The sequence below is a fragment of the Microcaecilia unicolor genome, chromosome 9, assembly GCF_901765095.1.
Source record: "Microcaecilia unicolor chromosome 9, aMicUni1.1, whole genome shotgun sequence".
Taxonomy (NCBI): Eukaryota; Metazoa; Chordata; class Amphibia; order Gymnophiona; family Siphonopidae; genus Microcaecilia; species Microcaecilia unicolor.
The window spans coordinates 107,122,992-107,146,053 of NC_044039.1; the positions used below are offsets into that span (position 1 = coordinate 107,122,992).

The 23,062-nt window shown below is 37.4% G+C and overlaps 1 protein-coding gene across 1 annotated transcript; it reads left to right on the forward strand.

Moving 5' to 3' along the window:
- Positions 1 to 8,488: 8,488 nt before the first annotated feature.
- On the forward strand, positions 8,489 to 12,754 carry NKX2-1 (NK2 homeobox 1). The gene is made up of 2 exons (XM_030215083.1): positions 8,489 to 8,968; positions 10,093 to 12,754. The coding sequence occupies exons 1-2, from the start codon at positions 8,593 to 8,595 to the stop codon at positions 10,758 to 10,760; spliced, it is 1,044 nt and encodes a 347-aa protein (XP_030070943.1). The 5' UTR covers positions 8,489 to 8,592; the 3' UTR covers positions 10,761 to 12,754.
- Positions 12,755 to 23,062: the final 10,308 nt, after the last annotated feature.

The following is a 23,062-nucleotide window of genomic DNA, read 5'->3' on the forward strand; positions in this document are numbered from 1 at the left end:
CGCATTGTCTTCCTGTTTGGTGAAGCACGTTTAGAAGGACATTGTTGTATCTGGAGAATCGGGCGCCCTTTAAAAGAGGCCCACCTGGCTCTCAGCCCTCGCAATCCGGCTGATCTGTTTGGCTAGGTGGCACAGTGTGCTGCAGCTTGCCTGGCATCCCTTTGATTGACAAAATGTTCCCCTCCCCCTCCTCAAAGACTTTTTGGTTTTATCAGACCGGTCGTGTGCGGTCAGAAGCTATCGAACCTTTGAAGGGTCTATGGAGCTTCCGAAAAGTAGCTGGAAAATGCAAGCAAGTAGTGGCGGAAGAGAGGAAAGGCACGTTTTCTCTGCTGAGAAACATCTCCCGTCAGATCAACTGCACGCTGCCGTCCTTACTCCTTTGCCTCGTTTCTTTTTGACCTCCTCGGCCCTTGGATCCGGATGCCTGCCCTGCAAAATACAAACAACAGCAGCAGCAACATCAACAACAATCAAAAGAACAGTGGCTTCATCGGGCAGGTCGGCAGGAGCAGTAAAGTAGGAACTATTACATAGAGTTGGAAAGGAGTAATACAACAGCAATCCCTTCTTCTGTAGTTGCAACAGGTGATAATTGATGCACCTCATTCACCTTCTTCTTATTTAAAAAAAATGTTGTCTTGACAACGTTTTGAGAGCACTGATTTTTTTTTTTTTTTAAAGTACGCAAAACTGCAAGCTATCCCTATCAGCTTTTGACTGTGACAGGTGAAGCAGTCTGTAAAGGTTCATGTTGTTTATAATATAGAAAACGCTATTAAATGTACAGGTTATGTTAAGAAAGCAAATCTATCAGATCCTCTGGAAGAATTCCAGATTTGTACAACAGTACCAAGCCCTCCTCACCCCCGTCACTGAACAAACTGCGATATAATCTGGTTCAGTTGCGGGTGTGCAAACAATAAACGCATAGGCGCGCAATTAGAACGCGAGAAAACGGTAATAGATTAGAACAATAAAGTTTTCTTTATTGTCAACGTCACACCCCAAAATGCAGCCTCCAAAACCATTGTATGGGCGTTTGAGAAACAGTTTGTGAATAAAGTAACTGTACAAAGATACAATGCAGTGAGATGATCTAAATATATGTATATTATATCTTGAAAAATGAGAAGAAATCTATTTTAAAAATATCTTAGAAACAACAATGCCTTTATATACATCGTGTTCACAATAGACCTATTGCATTGTCATCAAAAAATATTTATGAAAAGCACACACACACACTAGCAATCTTTTTAAGCAAACCAAAGACACAAAATAAATGCATATTGCATATAGATACAGAAAACAGGTAATATATCATAGAGGTGTATGGATTATGGATTCCGTATCATAAATAGAAAGGATTACTTCAGGCATAGTGCTATAGGATGGGAGGTACAGTAGAGCAAATAACTACATAAATACATATAACAGTAGAGAGCCAGCGGGACGGGGGGGGGGGGGAGGGGTGCTTCATCTTTACACCCGGGTTGTCCAGTCCGTAGTGACCTGCATACAGCATGCACACAATGTAAAAATTGCTGTTCTAGTCTATCCTCAATATTATTTAATATTGTATCAAGCTCTGATTGCTTTGAAACTTTAGAGATACACCAGAATTTAACTGTCTATTCTACTCTGACCAAAATCCAGGAAAAAAATGGCATAAGGTACACATATGCCTTCAACAATCTATAAAAACAGAGGTGAAAGTGGCTCCGTATATATGTTTGTATGACACTGATACCTGGAATCATTGTAAAATGGTTCCCTTCTGTTCTATTCCGATGATCCATGCGCAAGTACTGAGAACCCCTCTTACAGAAAATGCCCCAACTTAATATTTATAAACTCCTGATTTATTTTAACAATATTTCAAAGGTAAGGGGGGTAGGGGAGGAAAGAGTACCGACACTACTATAGTGAAAGAGAATAGTAACTAGGCAGAACTGGCTGTTTTAATGAAAACAGCATGTTAACCTTAAACCCTTTATTTTTTTTTAGCCATTATTCACGAAAGTATGAAGAAATGCAGTAATTCACAACTATACTGTAAAAAAGCCAAAAGTAATATAAATTAGCATATAGGTACAGTCATTTTGCTTGTTTGATTCTCTGCACAGATTGCTGCAGTACTTAATGTTGTATTACATATTACAATATAGTGTGGAGGAGTGACCTAGTGGTTAGGGTGGTGGACTTTGGTCCTGAGGAACTGAGTTCATTTCCCACTTCAGGCACAGGCAGCTCCTTGTGACTCTGGGCAAGTCACTTAACCCTCCATTGCCACATTGAGCCTGCCATGAGTGGGAAAGCCTGGGGTACAAATATAACAAAAAAAATATGCACATAAGCACTATCACACTGGGAAAAGACCAAGGGTCCATCAAGCCCAGCATTGGGTCCTGACAGCAGCCAATCCAGGCCCCAAGAATCTGGCAAAACTCCTCCCCCCCCCAAAAAAAACAAACAAACAAAAAAATATATATTTAATAATGTTCAATGGAGTTTTCCTTCAGAAATCTGTCCAAACCCCCCTTAAACTCCATAAGGCCAGCTGCTGTCACTACATTCTCTGGTAACGAGTTCCAGAGCCCAACTACACAGCTGAGTAAAGAAAAGCTTTCTCCTATTTATTTTAAATCTACCATATTCTAGCTTCATCTTGTGTCCCCTGGTTCTATTATTTTTTGAAAGTGTAAACAAACGCTTCACATCTGTCTGCTCTACTCTGCTCATTATCTTGTAGACTTCTATCGTATCACCCCTCAGCCGCCTTTTCTCCAAGCTGAAGAGCCCTAAGTCTTAGCCTTTCCTCATAGGGAAGTCGTTCCATCCCTTTTATCATTTTCGTCGCCCTTCTCTGCACCTTCTCCAATTCTTTTATATCTTTTTTGAGATGCGGCAACCAGAATTGGACACAATATTTGAGGTGCGGTCGCACCATGAAGCGATACAACGGCATTATAACATCCTCGTGTTTGTTTTCCATCCCTTTCCTAATAATACTCAACATTCTGTGTGCTTTCTTAGCCGCCACAGCACACTGAGCAGACGTTTTCAACGTCTTATCAACGATGACTCCCAGATCCCTTTCTAGGTCTGTGACTCCTAACGCGGAACCTTGCATGACAAAGCTATAATTCGGGTTCCTCTTACCCACATGCATCACTTTGCACTTGTCAACATTTAACTTCATCTGCTACTTGGACGCCCAATCCCCCAGTCTCACGAGGTCCTCCTGTAATCTTTCACACTCCTCCTGCGACTTGACGACCCTGAATAACTTTGTGTCATCTGTGAATTTAATTACCTCACTAGTTACTCCCATTTCTATGTCATTTATAAATATGTTAAAAAGCAGCTGTCTCAGCACAGACCCCTGAGGGACCCCACTAATACCCTTCTCCATTGAGAATACTGACCATTCAATCCTACTCTCTGCTTCCTATCCATCAACCAGCTCTTAATCCATAGTAATACCCTACCTCCAATCCCATGACTCTCCAGTTTCCTCTGGAGTCTTTCATGAGGTACTTTGTCAAACGCCTTCTGAAAATCCAGATGCACAATATCCATCGGCTCACCATTGTCCACATGTTTGTTCACCCTCTCAAAAAAATGCAGTAGATTGGTGAGGCAAGACTTCCCTTCACTAAATCCATGCTGACTTTGTCTCATCAGCCCATGTTTTGTATGTGCTCTGTAATTTTATTCTTAATAATAGCCTCTACCATTTTGCCCGGTACCAACATCAGACTCACCAGTCTATAATTTCCCAGATCTCCTCTGGAACCTTTTTTTAAAAATCGGCGTAACATGGGCTACCCTCCAGTCTTCTGGCACAACACCTGATTTTAGGGATAGATTGCATATTACTAACAGTAGCTCTACAAGTTCATTTTTCAGTTCTATTAATACTCTGGGATGAATACCATCTGGTCCTGGTGATTTACTGCTCTTCAGTTTGCAGAACTGACCCATTACATCCTCCAAGTTTACAGAGAATTTGTTTAGTTTCTCTGACTCGCCTGCTTCAAATACCCTTTCCGGCACCGGTGTCCCTCCCAAATCCTCCTCGGTGAAGACCAAAGCAAAGAATTCATTTAATTTCTCCGCTATGGCTTTGTCTTCCCTGATCACCCCTTTAACACCATTTTCATCCAGCAATGTACTATATACTGTGCAGTGAGGTTTAGCATAATATCTTTCTATATATGAACTAACCTGAACTGCATACATTTTAAAAGGAGAATGTCATACTTACACTATATACTGTCGATTACAGAGTGGTTTATTCTATTCACTAATGGTATTAGTCATGTTGTATACCGCTATTACATAAGTGGGGTCGAACCAAGAACAACCCTTCAGCCAGAGTGATGAGCACATAAAGTCTTTATTAAGCCCCAGAAGTAAAGCAAAGACCCGACACGGGGCCCTGTTTCGGCAGGCAAAACACCGCCTGCTTTAGGGGTCACAAGCACACTGTAACTGCAATGTACTGTGAAAGAGAGGGAAAACCTCGCTTTCCGAAACATTCAATCTGTGATCCTTGTCTACTTTTTAAATATAGAAGATCAGAATCGGACATAAGTAGATTTCGCTATGAAGAGGAGACACAAGTATGCACAATTGACATGGATTTGTGTATATGTACTTTGTAAATATCAGTGATCTGTGTTGTGTGTGTACCACTTCTACTTGAATGATGCACACAGGGGCAGACTGACAGTGATGTGCTCCCCCCCCCCCCTCCATAAGGTTCATGGGCCTCTAACCACATATCAAAAGTGATTAAACTAGATGGAAGCTAGGTAAGAGTGTACTCCATACTGCTGTGAGGCACTGCCCTATTGTCCCATGGTCAGTCCACCACTGAATGCACAGAAGACATACAAGATACAGTGGTACAAGTGAACAGCATAGGATCTGCATTCCACCAAGACCTAAATGCTGTGTGCAGTACATACAAGGCCAAATCCAAACAGGAAAAATATCCCATGGGCAAGGAACACAGCAGAAAAAAAGTAGGGTCGACTTTTCCAGTGACTTCTTTTTCAGCACTTCTACCTCTGAGCACTTCAGGTTGTTTAGAAATACATTATTGTTGCACCATTGTATCTACTTTTACTCTCTGACATTGAAACCACAGTACATTGCAGTTACAGTGTGCTTGTGACCCCTGAAGCAGGCGGTGTTTTGCCTGCTGAAACAAGGACCCGTGTCGGGTCTTTGCTTTACTTCTGCTGCCTCATAAAGACTTTATGTGCTCATCACTCTGGCTGAAGGGTTGTTCTTGGTTCGACCCCACTTTTTTCTGCTGTGTTTTTAGTATATACACCGTGCAATGGCCGTATATAACATGACTAATACCATTAGTGAACAGAATAAACCACTCTGTAATCGACAGTATATAGTGTAAGTATGACATTCTCCTTTTAAAATGTATGCAGTTCAGGTTAGTTCATATATAGAAAGACATTATGTTAAACCTCACTGCATAAAATATAGTACATGGCAGTATGTATGTTATATATGTATATAAATGACACGCTATATTTTAATATGTATTACTACATTAAGTACTGCAGCAATCTGTGTAGATATAAGACCAGTGTACAATATATTCAAAGAGCACAGTATGAGCAATTCCTTGTGTACAATGCATTTTAATACCATTCAACAGTATATACACTAAAGATATACATTATAAAATACAGTCTATTCATAGTATATAGTGTGTTGAAGCAACATATATCCAACATACATATGATATGTACCTAATACCTCTACTATAGTGATATGTGTGCAGTATAGATTAGTATGAAATAATCTGTATACAGTATGTACAGCATGAAGAATAGTAGAAATGGCCTGCATGAAACATGCATTCTCCAGTGCAATAAACTGTGGTATATGTTGTATATGGAATACACTGCAATGGTTTGTGTATAGAGCATTATAAGAATGTGTTCAAAAAATATAAACGTTAAGCTATAATCTGAAGCATGTGCGATGCCAAATGTTACAGCTGCCCATCCAATTAAGTGGGCAATTACACATTTCTGGATTAAAAAAAAAAAGGAATGTTTGTGAAATGAAAATATTTTAACTCAGATTGGCCTATTATAATTGAAATGTTTTGCTTTTTCTCTGTTCTTCAGAATGTATAAAGAAATGCCAACTTAAAATACGAAAAAGGCTAAATATTGTGGCTATTGCAATTAAATCATATACAAAAATTTCCTCTATCAGGCCATCAGAATGAATGAGAGCCAGCATAACATATAGATAAAAATGAACCTTCATTATAAACGTATCACTTTCTTTTTGGGTTCCAATGCAACTTTTAAAAGTTAACAGTGGCAGCCCCTCTCCATCTTTCTCCTTTTTCTGTGTTTATCCATACATAGAATGAGTATAGATCTATTTTATAAAGAATATGTATCTGGCCATATATATTCATATATGCAGAGATCCATTAAGTGTCTTATATGTTATGCTCATATGTAGTTTAAATATTGTGCAATTATACTTATACTTATGGCATAAATATTTAGTTAACATATTGCATACATAAAACACTATCCTCTGGTGTCTTAGACATAATTGTCTGGTGGTCACAGTGCTCTCAGAATGTTCCACATGTCACAAAGTGCAAAACTTCAATCTACTCCTCAGCTTCATTGATCTGATGAGGTTGCAAGTCCCAAATGTTACCTTTTTACCTTTTAATTATGAGGTTTCATGCATGTGATTCTGTGCATATGCATTTGTGTATAGATATACACAGTAGAAATTTGCATCCTTTTAAAATTATGATCAATGAAAAACCTGCACGGGTGTATTTTTTAAAGACCTGATAAGCAAACAAAAGCAAGGAACAAACAAATAAACACTTTAAATAATTTCACAAAATGTAAGGTAAGTAAAAAGAAAATGGTGTTTTAAATGTTGTTCTTTGTCAAAAGTGTAACAAGCTGGAAGAGAAGTGTGTGTGTGTGTGTGTGTGTGTGTGTGTGTGTGTGTGTGTGTGTGTGTGAGTGTGTGTGTGTTTTGTGTGTGCACGCGCGAGTGAGTGTAAAGACTTCACCTCTCGCAGAGCTGGAAGTACTGTACAATCAAGACTCAGGCTTATACTTGAAAGATGTTAACTCTCATACGGAAACCTACTTTTCTCTTAAACGGTTTCTTGCCTACTGAATAAGAGCCTTCCAATTGAAGCAAAATGATCCTTAGGTACTAATATCAAGCACAGTCACAAAGCGGCTGGCCATTTATGCTGCCACTTTAGACAAAGATATTTAGTTATTCCCAGGTAGCAAGTGCACTTTTGCATTTTTAAGTACGGTTAAGCATGGTATAAACACATTTATAAGTGCAATTACAAAATACTTCTAAAATGCTCTAAAGTGACCGGGTTAAACGCACCTTCCACATCCATGTCTTCATGTTACGTTTCACTAAACTCGTTCCCTTCATTTTGACATCTAAATTAATGTGTTAACATTTCCTTTACAACTGGGCAACATTCAATACTTCGACATGTTTGCATTCTAGCTACCACTACAGGAAGAAAAAATATGTCAGAACTCATTTTTGTTTCAACAAGTATTCATTAATATTTAACATTTAATTAACTTTTGAAAAAAGTTTTATGTTTTATATGTATTGCTCTCACGAATAAAGCGCCCCTGTTCCAGCCACCCAATTTTCCGCTACAGACTTAAGAGGTATAGTGCATATGAAAAGAAATATTTAAATACATCTGTCATCACACGTCCTTGCAAATAGTATTTTAACATTATCTGAGTTATTTAAAAAAAATAGGTACATCAATTTTCATATACAGATTCGTTTTAGAAATTATTAATACACTGTGTGCATGCATGCATGCTCCATGCATTCATGCACAGACACACACAAATCTGCTGTGTTGAATAGAATTTCAAGCCAGAAATGGAAAGGTGTTAATGCAGGGACGTGCGACCTGCCTGAAGTCTACTGGGACCCACCCATGTCTTAAATCAGAGCTGTTGTCAGCGATCAGCATAAACCCTTGAAAACAGCATTTTGGCTCTTCCAGTTTATGAGAAAATGTTAACGAATGCTGGTGGAGAACTCTTAGAAATCAACCCTTTTTAAAATGCATTACGAAGTAAATATGCTTCTATAGATATCTAGGTAGAACGTATCTAAAAATGATAGATAGATAGATAGATAGATAGATAGATAGATAGATAGATAGATAGATAGATAGATAGATAGATAGAATCTCCTGACAAGTAAAACTTAAAGGTGTTTACCTTGTCATCAGCATGTAACCTAATTATCTTGGGCAAAATGTAGGCTTCCATTGTCTTGTTGCTTTACTGCCTATGCCCCGCCTCTGGTGGCAGCCTAAAACCTGGCGCCTGGCTAAAACAAACGCAAGGCAACTCTGAGCCTCCACTCAATCCAATTAAGGCGGACTTGGTCCAGTCTGTTACGTGTACATCCAACAAGATCGGCGTTAAGGCAACACCAGAATATTTGGCAAAAAAAGATTTTGCCTCCCCTTCTTTTTTTTCCAGCCGCCGAATCATGTCGATGAGCCCAAAGCATACGACTCCTTTTTCAGTGTCTGACATCTTGAGTCCCTTGGAGGAAAGCTACAAGAAAGTGGGCATGGACGGCGGCAATTTGGGGGCTCCCCTGGCAGCTTATAGGCAAACTCAAGTGTCTCAGCCGGCTATGCAGCAACACGCCATGGGCCACAACGGAGCAGTGAGTGCAGCCTACCATATGACAGCGGCAGGGGTCCCCCAGCTCTCCCATACCACCATGGGGGGCTACTGCAACGGAAATCTGGGCAACCTAGGCAATATGAGCGAGCTTCCACCTTATCAGGAGACTATGAGGAACACTGCTTCTGCAACAGGCTGGTACGGAACTAACCCAGATCCCCGGTTCTCTACCAGTAAGTATAATTTATTTTAATCTTTTGCGAGTGAGTTTCCAGTTCAAGACAAGAAAACAAGGAATTATCAAGTTCCCATTATCGAAGAAAGGGAAAGGGGGCAAAATTTTGGCAATGGATACGGTGGATTTTTAGTGCAATCAAATTAAAAAGGTTAAACAATCTTTAAAAAGACTCTGATTCGTACTTAGGACATAGATTTTCCATCCTCTAGGGGGAAAAATAAGGAGCGTGCCTCTTATGTTCCATACTGTTCTTATGATTCTCTCTGCCTCTGTCCCCAGTTTTCAAATGTTTTGTACGCTTATCAAGTATTGGTAGATTCCTGAACAAACAGACCGCGGCTCCGTTCTGCATTAGCAGTCTTCGGAGCTTGTTTCAAAAAAGTAAATTTGAACAGGATTACAGTTATTTTCTTAAGTACAAGCAATCAACTTGATAGTTTCTCCTTTTTGCCAGTAATTCCTTTGGGAATCCGAACAACTGTCCTCTATAAACAGGACCCAAGTGGGAAAAGCGTGAAGGATTTTTTGTGCTTGTAATATTTTTATTTTCACATAACTGATGTAATTAATGCGACAATAAGTTCATTTTTATGAACATAAATGTAACCAAATGCAGGTTGATTTTCGAGATTTCCATTAAAATGTTGTTTACGTGTGTATGATTTGCAAACTTCTTTAAACGAATACCATAAATTGCGTTCTATTTTCAGTGACATGTAGTAACCACGATTATGTATAAAAACAGCTAGTATCTATATTTTAATTGTTTACAAGAGGATAAAAAATATGTGCATCTTTTTAATGGACTGTAATAGCTTCTTAGACAAGGTATGCATTTAAGAAATGGCATGTTTCCTCTATCAGCTTAAAATAAGTTAAAAGAGAAGTCGAGCTCTGAGGAAAAGCATAAAGCATTCTTTAATCCTTTCCTTTAGTTGGAAATCCAAACCTGCCTATCTGTAGTGTAGGATCATCACACAATATTTACGCGTTCTTTTAATAGCTAGAATAAAACAGTTTCTGTATTGTATTCACACTTGTAACTGGGTCTAAACGTTCGAATGCTGTGTTTTGGGTTCAGTTTTATTAATTCTGTGTCATGTCTGTGTTTCCCCTTAGTACCCCGTTTTATGAGTCCCTCGTCTGGAATGAACATGGGAGGTATGGGGGGCTTGGGTTCCCTGAGAGACGGGGGCACAAACATAGCCCCCCTCCAAAGCACCCCTAGGAGGAAACGCAGGGTCCTTTTCTCCCAGGCCCAGGTGTACGAGCTGGAGAGACGTTTTAAACAGCAGAAGTACCTCTCAGCCCCAGAAAGGGAGCATCTGGCTAGCATGATTCACCTCACCCCTACCCAGGTGAAGATCTGGTTCCAGAACCACCGGTACAAGATGAAACGCCAGGCTAAGGACAAAGCTGCCCAGCAACAGATGCAGCAGGACAATAACTCCTGCCAGCAGCAACAATCTCCTCGGAGAGTGGCAGTGCCTGTACTGGTCAAAGATGGCAAGCCTTGCCAAGCAGGCTCCAACACACCCACGGCAACTCTCCAGAGCCACCAGCAGCAGGCAGCAGCTGCTATTACAGTGGCCACGAATGGCAGCAGTCTTGGGCAACATCAGAATCACCAAACAAACAGTGCAGGTCAGTCTCCAGACCTGGGGCAGCACTCTAGCAGTCCCTCGGCTCTTCAGAACCAAGTCTCCAGCTTGTCTCATCTGAACTCTTCCGCTTCCGACTATGGCACCATGCCTTGCTCCGCCTTACTCTACGGTAGGACCTGGTGAAAAGATGGCAGCCCAATATCATGACCCTATGCCATACCTTAAGCTTCTCCGTAACCAGTTAAAAAAACAAAATTCAACTGTGTTTATGGGTGGATTTATAAAAGGCTGTTGAAAAAGAAATTTAGAGTGACTTTAGAAATGTCCAAACTGCTAAACAAACAGACCAAAACCCCAGGGTTTGAACAAATTGCTCAGTTGTTAGGACGGGCCTTGGTGTCATGGACTGAGCTTTCGGAGAAGTGCATTTGGAAGCTGCACATCTACAACTTTGTATAGATAAGAATTTGCAGAAATGGGAAAAGGCTGAAGGAACCTTCTTTTTCCGAAACGACTAACTTCACAGAAAGCAAAAAGATGCGACTCTTTCCTTCAACCAAAACTGCTGGAGATTTACCAGAACTAGCCTTTCTTTTCTTAGTTTTCGATGTGATACGGTAGCTGTATATTCTGTCAAAGGTTGGACTAAACACTTTAGTTTCTAGTAACCTGTATATTTTATTGTATAAAGCAAACACTTTTTTAATGGCTATTGAAGGGTACTTGTGTATATATATATTTGACAGTTTGCGCAAGTAAATCTCATTCTCTGTTATAACTTATGTAGATATTTGGCTTAAATATAGAAACTTCTAATAAATTATACAGATTTAAAAGATCTTATTTCTGGTTTTACTTTTATAATTTCTTTTGTGAGAAAAAACTGAAAGAGCTCGAAAAGTGGAGAATTAAATCTAGCAAACAATTGAATAAATCAAATTGAAGAAAGAGACTTTGGGGGTTAAAACAATTACTTTTTTTTTTTTTTGTAACTATATTCAGGCAATAGCGAGCCGTCCGGAGTTTTTTTTTAAATATATAATGCTTTCATAATTATTTCATAAAATTTGATATCTAGAGAAGCAATGATTAACATTTTCCCCCAAGTATAAATTAAATATTGAATCAATTTACACAAAATAAGGAATTGAACCAATACGGCAAACTATTTTCAATAACATTTAAATTGGTGCTCATTAACAAAATTGGTGCTCATTAAAAAAAAAAAAAAAAACCCCAAAAACAATAAAAAAAAATAGCATGCAACCTAACTGCTCTGAGCAAGGCTTCTCTGTGTGTATATTTTCCGATTGGATTATAGCGAGTTTTATTTCTATAGTCTTAATAAAATACAATTTATTGTGCCTTGGACTTTTCAGATTCTAAAGACGCAGAAAAGGTGATCCAGGGAGCTATATCTGATCGTTAAATACACATAGCTCGACAAAGAAACACTGTAAATAAATGGGTGGCAGGACAGGTAGGAGCCTGGAGGGAAAAATGTCATCCTGGAAGTATTACATATAGCAGTCAGAGGTACTGTTGAGTCTCATTTTTCCAACTTCACTTTCATATTTTAATTTTCTACTTGTATGTTGATTAGCAAAGCCAAAGCATCGTGGATTCAGAACCCAGAATTTGTGAAAACAGGGTGAAAGAATCACAGTTTGGGTTTTTCTGCAGCTTTTAAATTAATATCCTTTCTTATAGTTCAGTTCTTCCCTGGAATATACTCCAGTTTTAATGTGGGACTAGCTTTCTAAACTGTTTTTAAGGGCCAAATCTTTATTTGAAGGTGTATGTTGTTATTGTGTGTGCTGCATTTTAATGCAGGGCTGACTACTGATCACTCAGATACGTTTTAAACTGTAAGGTGTACTTGAGTAAGAATATAGGCAATGCGAATTCAATTTATTTCTCTTCATTTAGGCTGTGCCATTTATTATAAAAAATATATATTTTAAAAAATCTTCTTATCCAGACATGTTTATTTTGAAAAGTGTTTGTGTACAAAAGGACTAAATGCTACTCCCCCTCCGAAACTGATCAATAGTGTTAAAATCTATTTTCCCACCTCTGTAATTTTTTTTATTGAATGTTTTGCTACACTTGGAAACATGAGCAAATTTTAAACAGTTGGTACTTAAAATAATGAATCCAGCATTAACGATATTTTGTAAGTGTCAACGTTTCTTTTTTCATACTAAATAAACTTTTACCTCTTCTAAATAATGGAAATCCATGAACACGTCAACATATCCATGAAAAATAAGTTTCAAAAGGTGACTGGTAAACCCAAGCGGCAATTGCACGCTTTCCAACTGCAATAATTATGTTATAGTTACAAAGCTTAGGAAAGATAAACACGTTTGGTGGTAGACGTAGTTACTGTAATGGAGTATTATGTACACCGATTTATCTTTTCTAAACCTGATTTAGTTTGCATTAAATAAACTGGTTTTCACTTTGTCTGATGTCGGCTTAGTTTAAAGTATGTTTGCTTGCTCCACAGAAAGGTGAATTCATCACTTTATAGTGAACTGGAATCCAAGCAAACACAATCCAAGCCGCATTTACATATCAATCAACAGCTCCTCAAACACACAACCCTTCAGCATATTTCAAGACTAGGGATTCTCCTCTACGGTGATCTGTCTGTAGCAAAAACCACTGGGGGAGGGGGACCGTTCTATTTTGAGTAACAAGATAGGGAGCACCAGGTTTAAATTGAGCTTTAATATTAGACATACACATTTTAAACCTTGCTGATTTTGAAGAAATCTCAAGCATTCAAGGTTTCTGAATCACCAAGTATAGGTGAAGATGGCAATAATTTGCAACACAATAGCATTTTATTGGTGACCTTTATCCTGGTTTTCTGTTCTATTTTGGATAAGGTAGTGTGTGGTTGCTGTGCTAGTCTGAAGGGCTTTGGAACAGTAACAAAGGTGTATGAAATTAACCATAAGTATATCGCACTGGAGAAAGAAAGACTTGTGTTTTCCATTAAAGATCGGTAAGGAGAGGCTGCTGGTCTGCTGAACTGATATTTGTACTTGAGAGTTGTGATGTGTGGATGTAGAGGCTCAGCGGGTTCAACAACTAGTTTTGCTGTTAGATATCAAAATATTCTCTTCCCAACCAGTTTTTTCCCCCTCATTGGTAAAAGGAGAGATTCTGACAGAAAGACATCTAGGAGAATGCAAAATCTAGCTGTTTGAACCAGGAACTATTGCCCTGCCTGCTGCAGACATGAAAGATGCCAACAGTCTTTGCAGTATCAACAGCAAACAAACCAAGAAAACAAAACAACAGCCTGCAAAAAGGTGGGGAAATGTGGGATACAACTGCAATAAATAGAATAAAAGACTAAATCCGAATAAATCTTCAATCAACTAGATTTGACCACGAGGCTGGTTTAAAATCATGAATCTTGTAGTAAAAATGTTCTCTAATTTCTGTATGTTTAGATACAATGTCTTGCTTAAAATGTTCAGTCTTCAAACATCCTATTCTGAGGTACTTTAGCACTGCAGACTATTGGTCATAAATGAATAAATATGTCAGTAGAGTGATTCCTGGATGATCCTTTCGAGTTATGGCACAAGGGCCTGACTGGAGAGCCAGTTCATTCCTACTTTTACAAATAGAAAGCTGGCAGCATATAGCTAAAAGCTCTTGTGAGATTTTTAATAGCTGCATGACAAAGATTGAGATCCAGTTTAGAAGTATATCTGGAGCACCTGGTCATCGGGTTTTCTCTTACCTCTCAGTCTTCTAGAAACGGAGGCGCGCACGCGCGCACACACACACATACATAATACATTCAGGAAAGATCAACAAACGAAATAGTTTCCGGCTACCTGTATATTTGGGATGAGGTAAGGCCTAACCCTATGTTCTGTATTGAATTCTGCTTTAGATCTGTACCCTTGCTTGCCATTCTTAGATGAACAAATTAACTCTAAATGAAATTAGAGTGGTAAAAAAAAGTTTCAAAGATGTTTCAGTATTGAATGGGGGGGGGGGGGGGGCGACATATTTTGATGGAATTGAATTGTACTGCATTTGGGCAGACTGGATAGGCCATACTTTATCCGCTGTCATTTTTAAAAAATGTATCATTGCAAACATTTCTGTAGGTTTATTAGAATATATGCAAGAGATTTCCTTAGAAACACATTCCTTTTCCTAAGATGCAAAATAGTCATAGGATTGCTTGACTTAACATGAAAAAGAGAGATTATACATTTAATAATTTACTGCCATAATTGCTATTGTATTTGAAGTGTGTAAATAGATCAGTACAGCGTAAATTCATTTCAATCTTTGATGGGAAACCCCACTGCCCCACTGTTTACATATACATGTTTGGTGGAAATTATATTAAGAAGATTGCCCTTGATGCAAAGAATTAATGTTCTTTGGTCTTAATACTACTAAATGCTCGCCAGTGTTTATTTTACAAAATGCAATTTATAAACTTTTTTCTTAAAATACCTAGGTTCAGATTTATCTCATATTAATGAGTTATTTAAAATATGATTCATTTTAGTTTATGAAATGCGTTTCATTATTAAATTCACCATTTTGTTACAGTTTTAACATTTACTTTTTTTTTAAGACATTTTTTTTCCAAACTGGGATGATGATTCTCTCTCTGCATTAAGCACACGAATTTTCTAGCAGTTTTCTCGGTGAAAGCACAAGTGACACTGGGATCAGGAAAAAAAAAAAGTGAGCCTCAAGCTTTTCCAAACTTTTTACTTCACCAGAAATCTGGGAAGATATTCAGTTCTTTACCTAGTCATAAAAATTTGACAGATTAATGAAAGAATATTAAAAATGCAAATAAAATGTCACCTAATTGGAATCTGTGGCCCAATAAAGTATTAATGAAGTGTTTGGGTTCATTATTTTTGAGGGGATCTTTTACTAAAGCTTAGCTCCAGTTCATCTGCAGCAGGGCCTGTAACTTAAAGCACAGAGCACAGGCGTCTGCTGTAGCTTTTATATGTTTTTCTATATTGTTTCTTAGTTATGTCCTTCTCTTTTTTTGTTTTTTTGCTTTTATAGGAGCTTCTATAGTAATTTGTTCCTTATACATGTGGATAATTAACCCCACATCACAACAAAACTTCACTTCCCAATATTAGAATTCAAAGCGTTGCATAATTAAAGCAAAGATAGTTCTACTCTTCATATTTACCTGTTACTCGATAAATATGCATATTGAACTAGTTAACTAATTAAAAATGTGTGAACCGTTGATATGAAGTGAAATTATATAAACATCCTAAGCAGGTGCTGTTGCCAGAAGTCAAAAGTTAATGCTCCGTTTCCTACTCGCCTCCCATATTCACTCGAGACAATATTTGTGTGTAAAATGTTTTCTTTAAAAAAAACAGGGGGGGGGGGGAGATTCACACAATTAGGAGGTTGTTTAGGATGGAAACGTTTTTTAAATATACATTTTAAACAAAATAATAATTGCGAATAATGTAAATAAAAGTTACAAGAAGCATACAATGAAATTTTTCATTAAAAACAAACAAACAAACAAACAAACAAAAAAAAAAAAAACGTTACCAATCTGCAAATATCTGCGCTCAGGAGCATATCACGATTAGGGGAATAAACATTCAGAATTCGTATTGTTATGCCTAAAAAGCCATAATATTTAAAAAAAATAATTCAAAATGTTCCCGCTGTTTTTATAAATTTTACCGGTTGGAGAAGAACCTGTTTTAACAAGTTTCACGTCAAGTAAAGAAAACATCGAGTTTTAAAGAAAATGATCTTATATAGTGATGTTTATTTTTCTGTTGAATGATTTTAACATACATTATACTGCTATGGTTTTATTTATTTATTTATTTAGTTATAGAGATGCGGTTCCTAGTCCCAGCAGGCCTTGCCCTGTTAGGCACAAGCTTACTGTTGTATAGCTTCCAAAGTTCAATTTTTGCACATTGACCACCCATGAAGTTTGATGGCTTTATAAAGGAATACTCAGCATCCACAGTTCTTGAATCTTGATCTTCCTTATGGTTCTGCTGTCTTTGCAGCTTAATAAAAGGTCAGTCCTGCAAGTTCATTCTGGTAAAAATGTTATTTACTGAAATTCAATTATTTATCTTCAATAAAACAGCACTTTTCACCTCCTGAAATTAAATAAAACCATATCTCTGGATAGCTATAGAGTCATGCAAGAAAACATTAAGGCAGATTTCTAATTATTTTCCACCTACAATAAAAGAAAACAACAACAACTGGCCATATAAGATCAATTTAAAGATGGCGACATGCAGTACTTAAAATTGACGGCAGATTTACAAAATTTCTCCCAATGAGAAATTTTTGATAAATTGCATGTGCTTTTTCTTTCACAAAATTAGGTTTGATTTTTAAACAGCCACAGTCCTTTGGCACAATTTCTGATGTGGTTTCTCTGAGATCGCACTGAATTATTGTTTGCAGTAGCAACTCAGTGCCAGATCAGGAATCTTTTGGGATATTCATTAATATATCCCTATAATATATATACAGTACAGCTGTGCGGTATCTGTCTAACACACAGAGCAAGAACTTGCTATGCACAAATGAAGGGACTGAGCGTACGTTCCGCCACTCGAGGCAAAAAAAAATATCCAAGTAGCGCCCGGGATCTGAAGAGTCTTGGTCAGGGCTCTCTGTGTGTATACTGGCGATACACAATGGTAACGTAATTATCTAGCTGAAACATTCTGAAACGGCAAAAAGTTGCAAAATAGATCGACCTCCCTGAGATGAGAAGGACCTGGTTACAGAGAGGTCTGCAACCATCATCCTTTTTTTCAATACATTTTTAAACAAGAGGACCTAGTGAGTGATTCGGATTCAATACACATAATCAGTTTGGAAGTCTTATTTCCATTTGAAAACAGTCCCTTTGCAATCAGGAGAAGCGGGTATACTTGAAAGCAGCAGAATGCATTCCTCCTATGATTGATAGGGGATAGAATTTGGAGATAGCGACTAAACATTTTCTTCCCGGTTAAAACCTTTTTGCATACATGATTTTATGATGATGTATTTTTAATTTAATATTCCTTTTGAAAATATGACTTAATTGCTTTTAGAAAGTTAGGCTTTGACCCACTGAGAGACTCCCTGGTGGAAAAACTGAAAGAATGGTGATTGAAAAAGCATGTTGATTGTCCTACTAGTCTCTTAGGGTTAACAGTCATTTAATCAAGTGTACCCTGGGCCAATAATTTGGAGGAAAATGCTAGCTTGTTCTTTAAAGGGAGGACTGGCTGGGGAACATTTGCCCAGTGTTATAAATAGACAGCACCATAGCACATAAAATGCGAACGAAGACTGAATAAGGATGGAAACGGTACTAACCCAGCCTTCTGTGCAAGTCCAACCTCAGAAACCTGCTGAAAACCTTAACTGAATTGGTAGATCACGCTGAATAACAGGCCGCGTTATAACCGCTTCGTCTAATAAACCACCGAGACCTCTCTTGTGGCATAAGGCGTTATTGTTGTTTTCAGAAATAATTCACCAGGCTGGAACGTTTATCTGATTTGGAAAATTTTTTTTTTCAATGGATGGCAAATCTTGTGGGGTTGTTTTTCACATGTCAGAAAGAGATGTGATGAAGGGTCCTATTCACTTTGCTTCCTTTCTGGACCTTTTGAAAGAAAAAAAAAATCCTCAGAGTCCTTGTTCTTGAGGGGGAAGGGAGGAGGGGTTCTCTTCCATTTTCTACACTACAAAAATTCTTAGCGAATTAGACCCTAGAAGTAAATGAGCTTTTAACACGTCCTGGAATTACATATTTATTAAAAAAAAAAAAAGTACGCTTTAAAAACTTTTAAAAAATATATTATAAACTTCTTGTTAGACCAAAATATAAGTTCTACATTCTAAAGAAATGGTTATTGGGAGTCAAATATATAGAGAATATAAGATTAAAATGTTGTAATGAAAACAGTACAAGTGGAGTAGACTTTGACAGCCTAGTAGAAAGAACAGAAAGAGACACAACAGCTATAGTATAGTGAATATATATGTAATATGTATCAATAGATAGATAGATAGATAGATAGATAGATATGCATTATACTTAGTTTCACATTTGCATGAGCAGAATTTCCTAAATGCATAAATACTATTAATAGAGGTCAGCAAAGAAGATGCAAGGGGTCCCTTTTTTTGCTTATTGTGACTAGCTTTCCAGAGCTATCCTTCCTTCTTCAAGGCACTACAAAATGAACCCAGTGTCCATTGATCTGATGAAAGGAGGATAGCTTTGTGGAAAGCAAATCACCTATGTATTAAGTTCCTCTAAAGAAAAAGGTATCACTTACAACTTGTATTTCTAGTAGTGACTAAGTGGACACCCATACTGATTAATTAGTAGTAGTAGTAATAATAATAATAATAATAATAATAATAATAATAATAATAATTTAGCGTTTACCAAAAAGAGATGAGATATGGAAGAACTCTGATGAGATCCTCTGCCGGATATACATTACTGAAGCTTATATAGTATGTAAACCGCTTTGATTTGTAACCACAGAAAGGCGGTATATCAAGTCCCATTCCCTTTCCCTTTCTAGGTAAAATTTATAAACACGTGTAGAAGTATATATATTCGATGCACTCACCATTTAATGGACTTGCTGTTTAAAAAGCATTCTTAATTCATCATGTAATGATCTCTTTAATTTAGCAATTCCGACCGTAATGCCCTATCTATAATGCATAATTTATAAATACGTTTGCAGATAAGCTGAAGACAAAATATGAACCATATTTATCTTTTCATCTGATATTAAATCTAGAAAGCCTATTAAGAAGAGTGCAAACAGGGAATTCAAGTGTGAGGAGAAGGGTTAGGTAGCAAAAGATGCCATTAATGTTAATTTCACTTTATTTTAATCTCGGTGGCGACATAAGAGGAGTCCTTTCCAACACATTCTACGTTCTGTTTAGTGGGATCACCAACCATCCTGAAATGACAAAAGTGTGGCGTAGTATTTTGCTTTCTCTCTTCAGTGGAGTAATTTTACAGCACTCTGGGCAAAGCAATTTTGCTGAAGCAGCAAATATGAATGCATGCTTTCTCTTAAGCTGCTCATAATTTTTTTAACCCAGCATAATAAACTTGCTATAAATATTAATTCACAATTATAGCTATAATTTGAAGATTATAGTCTTCTCCAATTCGTTAGGCAATTAAAAAGTGAGTAATTTCCAGTTAGCTACCCAATTCCAAAATCACAGAGTTACATTGAGGCTGTCTGCCTAATTTGCTTAATGAATACATTTCTTGAACAGTGAAGGAATCCCTCTGCACAGTATTATTATGCAAAAGAGAAAAACCCCTATTTTGAAGCACTAACTTAAAACAATATACATATCCATTTTGTAATTAGTAACCAAATGCAAACAGTCTGACTGCATCAGGCTTTAAACGTAGTTTAACTTCTGATTTCCATTTCAATCAAAATATTTCCGTGTAGAAAACAGCCTGTTGGTCTTTCGAAGGGAATTTAACTTTTATTATCCAATCTCTACATGAACAAACTTTAATTAAAAAAAAATTTCTGATTCATGACTGTTTTAATTGTGATACGTCTTTGACCATGCAATATGCAAGTAACGCTTCACCGCTTTCAAATAAATGGCTTTTATTTTGTGCTATGATGAAACTGTGACTGCTATCCAGTGTTTATTGGATGGGAAAAAAAAAGACTCTGTAGGGCAATCGCAAAGTATTTGTCAAAGAGAATATTTAACCACGTGCATTTGATTAGCATTTTTAGAAGTTACTTTAATATATTTATTTTAAGGGCATATTACACGGAGAAAAAAATATTAACTCGGAAAAGTGATTAAAAAATACGAAAAAAATAAGATTGTCAGATGACCTTAACCCAGCTTTTAACATACAATTTATTATGGTATTTTCCATCTTACTGTGGTATACTACATAGAAGTTTATTGAACTGAATACTAGTTAACATGTGGTAGACCTGTCCGTTAACAGCCTATTATGGCCTGTGCTTGCCTGAGTAAAAGTGGAGGAATTTCCCTGCTGAGACTCCGTAATATGTCACAGTGATTCTTTGATGAAGCTGGAAGGAAAGGCTTTTTTTGGGGGGGGGGGGGAGGAGGGGTGTTTTTTTATTTTCTCAGAAAAGCTAATAGGATTTTTTTTTTTGCCACTTTCCTGCCACATCCTTCTCAACCTCTATTATGAAAGAAGGAGAAGGAAACTTGGGAAGATTATATTTGAGTGTGGTAAATTCAGTAAGGGCTCTCATTCAGGAAGTTATTTTCCCTCTCATTCTGTTATAAATCCTTACTGAAAAGAGTCCAAGACCTGTGTTTTAAAGGTGTGCTTTTATTAATTAATATGCTTAAAATGCCATTTATTTTAACAAATATCGAGGGCTGTGTGGGGGAGGGGCTAGGAGGAAAAACAGAGCGGGCGAGATACCTTGAGGCTGGGGGGGGGGGGGGGGGGAGACACATTACTGAAATATTTCAGCAGATCTTGGAAATTGACAGAATTTAGTTTGCCTCCAGCTATTTCCAAACTGATTTGAAAAAGTTGCACTGTGGCTGGCCACAGCAACATTTTAAATTACCCTGGTGATACAATGGGTCAATTCTCCTTCATCTCTCCTCTGCCTCCCGAACATTTCCGGTGAAAATTGTAGAAAATACCCTCAAGATTTTCGAGAACTTTGGGCAGAATGCTTCCCCAAATAAATTCCCTTTTATTATTTTATTTTATTTTATTTAACCGGTTGTGGAGTTACCCAACAGTCAACCTTCTTTCTTTATCTGCCCTTTTATCTGCCCTTTGAATGCAGGAATCTTGAGGTACTAACTCGACTCTTTAATAAACATAAGATTTTCTATTTTCAATGAACATGTGGTATGAAAACAGCACATAAAAGGTAAATAAAAGTCTATTTTAGAAATTAAAGGGGGACGTTATCAACGTAGGTTACTGTTAAGGCTAGTTATTTTTTATCACAAGATGGGTTATTTTAGCACAGGGTCTTATTACATAAAATGGGACCCCGGGCTAATGTCGTAAAATAACCCAATTTAACTGTAGCCCACATTAACGTCCCCCCCCCCCCCCCCATGTAGCCAGCTTCACTTAACACATTAATTTGAAATACGTTCTGTTTTTGATCTTTTTGAAATATTCAGAGTTTTTTTTTTAATTTATAGTCTCTGTTTAAACAAATTTCTAACCCCCCCCCCCCCCCACACACACACAGTACCGATTAGATTACGTAAAAACATAAGAAATAATAAGGCACATAATAATTAGAGATCTAATAAAGAACACAAGTAATTAAACTAAAACAAACAATGGAAAATAATTAATCTGCAACAAACAATAATGAAGATATAGGGCTTAAAATAAAAGGTGACCTTAACAATGACACTTAAAATTAAATTAAATCTCCTGCAAATAATTCCAGCTCAAACTCAAGGGACATGTGTTCGCTTTGAATCTTTCCGTAACATTTGTCTTCTGGGCCTTGTCTAGACAGAAAAGGGGGTTGCATTAATCCACCGAAAATGTGTAAGACGGGAGCAAAGTGTAGGCAGTCCACGTTATGGGCTGTGTAAAATGAACGAGGTAAGAGACCTACGCTAATGGGTTCATTTGGCACAAAACAGTAGAGCGCAGTAGCGCGTCCCTGAGCTCAGATGCTGAAACCAGCTGGTTTTAACCGGGAAACACTAGGCACTTTAGCCCTGTATTTAATTTTAATGCGTGCTCGAAAAACGGGGGTTTCTTCAATTTTTGAAAAGAACAGGCCGTCAAAAATTTCCAAAGTGGACAGATTTTTAGAGGAAACCTGCTTGCTGGGGGGGGGGATAAAAATCCAAAGAAAAGGCGACGCTTTAAACCTATAGACAGACTGAAAGTGGTTTGTTTAATGCAGCCGCTTGATTTAAATATAACATTTTTTACTCCAAGGTTGACAGACCAAAGGGATAGAGATCGCTTTAAATCTCCTTCAACCCACCAGTTTTTAATCAGCTAGGAAGCTTTGAAAACTGTGCCACTGTTACATACAACAACCTTGCTCTTTTGTTGTTGTTATTATTATTATTATTATTATTTTAAAACAGCACCACTATATTTCAATTTCATTTTCAGGGATGGAAAATTTGGAGCACAAAAAATATTTAGACCTGTGCTTTTATATATCATGTATTTATTTGGATTGGACTCATCCACCTCTAGGTGAACATTCAGATACAATATGTATTCCTCAACAATAAGAACTGGCCTTAGTGCATCCTTGCGCTGGTCTTTCCCCTTATTTTCCATTAATCTCATATATAGCCCTGCGCTAACATTACCATGAGCACTTCTCACCTCCTATTTAGGCAGCAGTAGGAGCTCCATGTTAGCTGCAGCATCAGCTAGTTAGTGTGCAGAAATG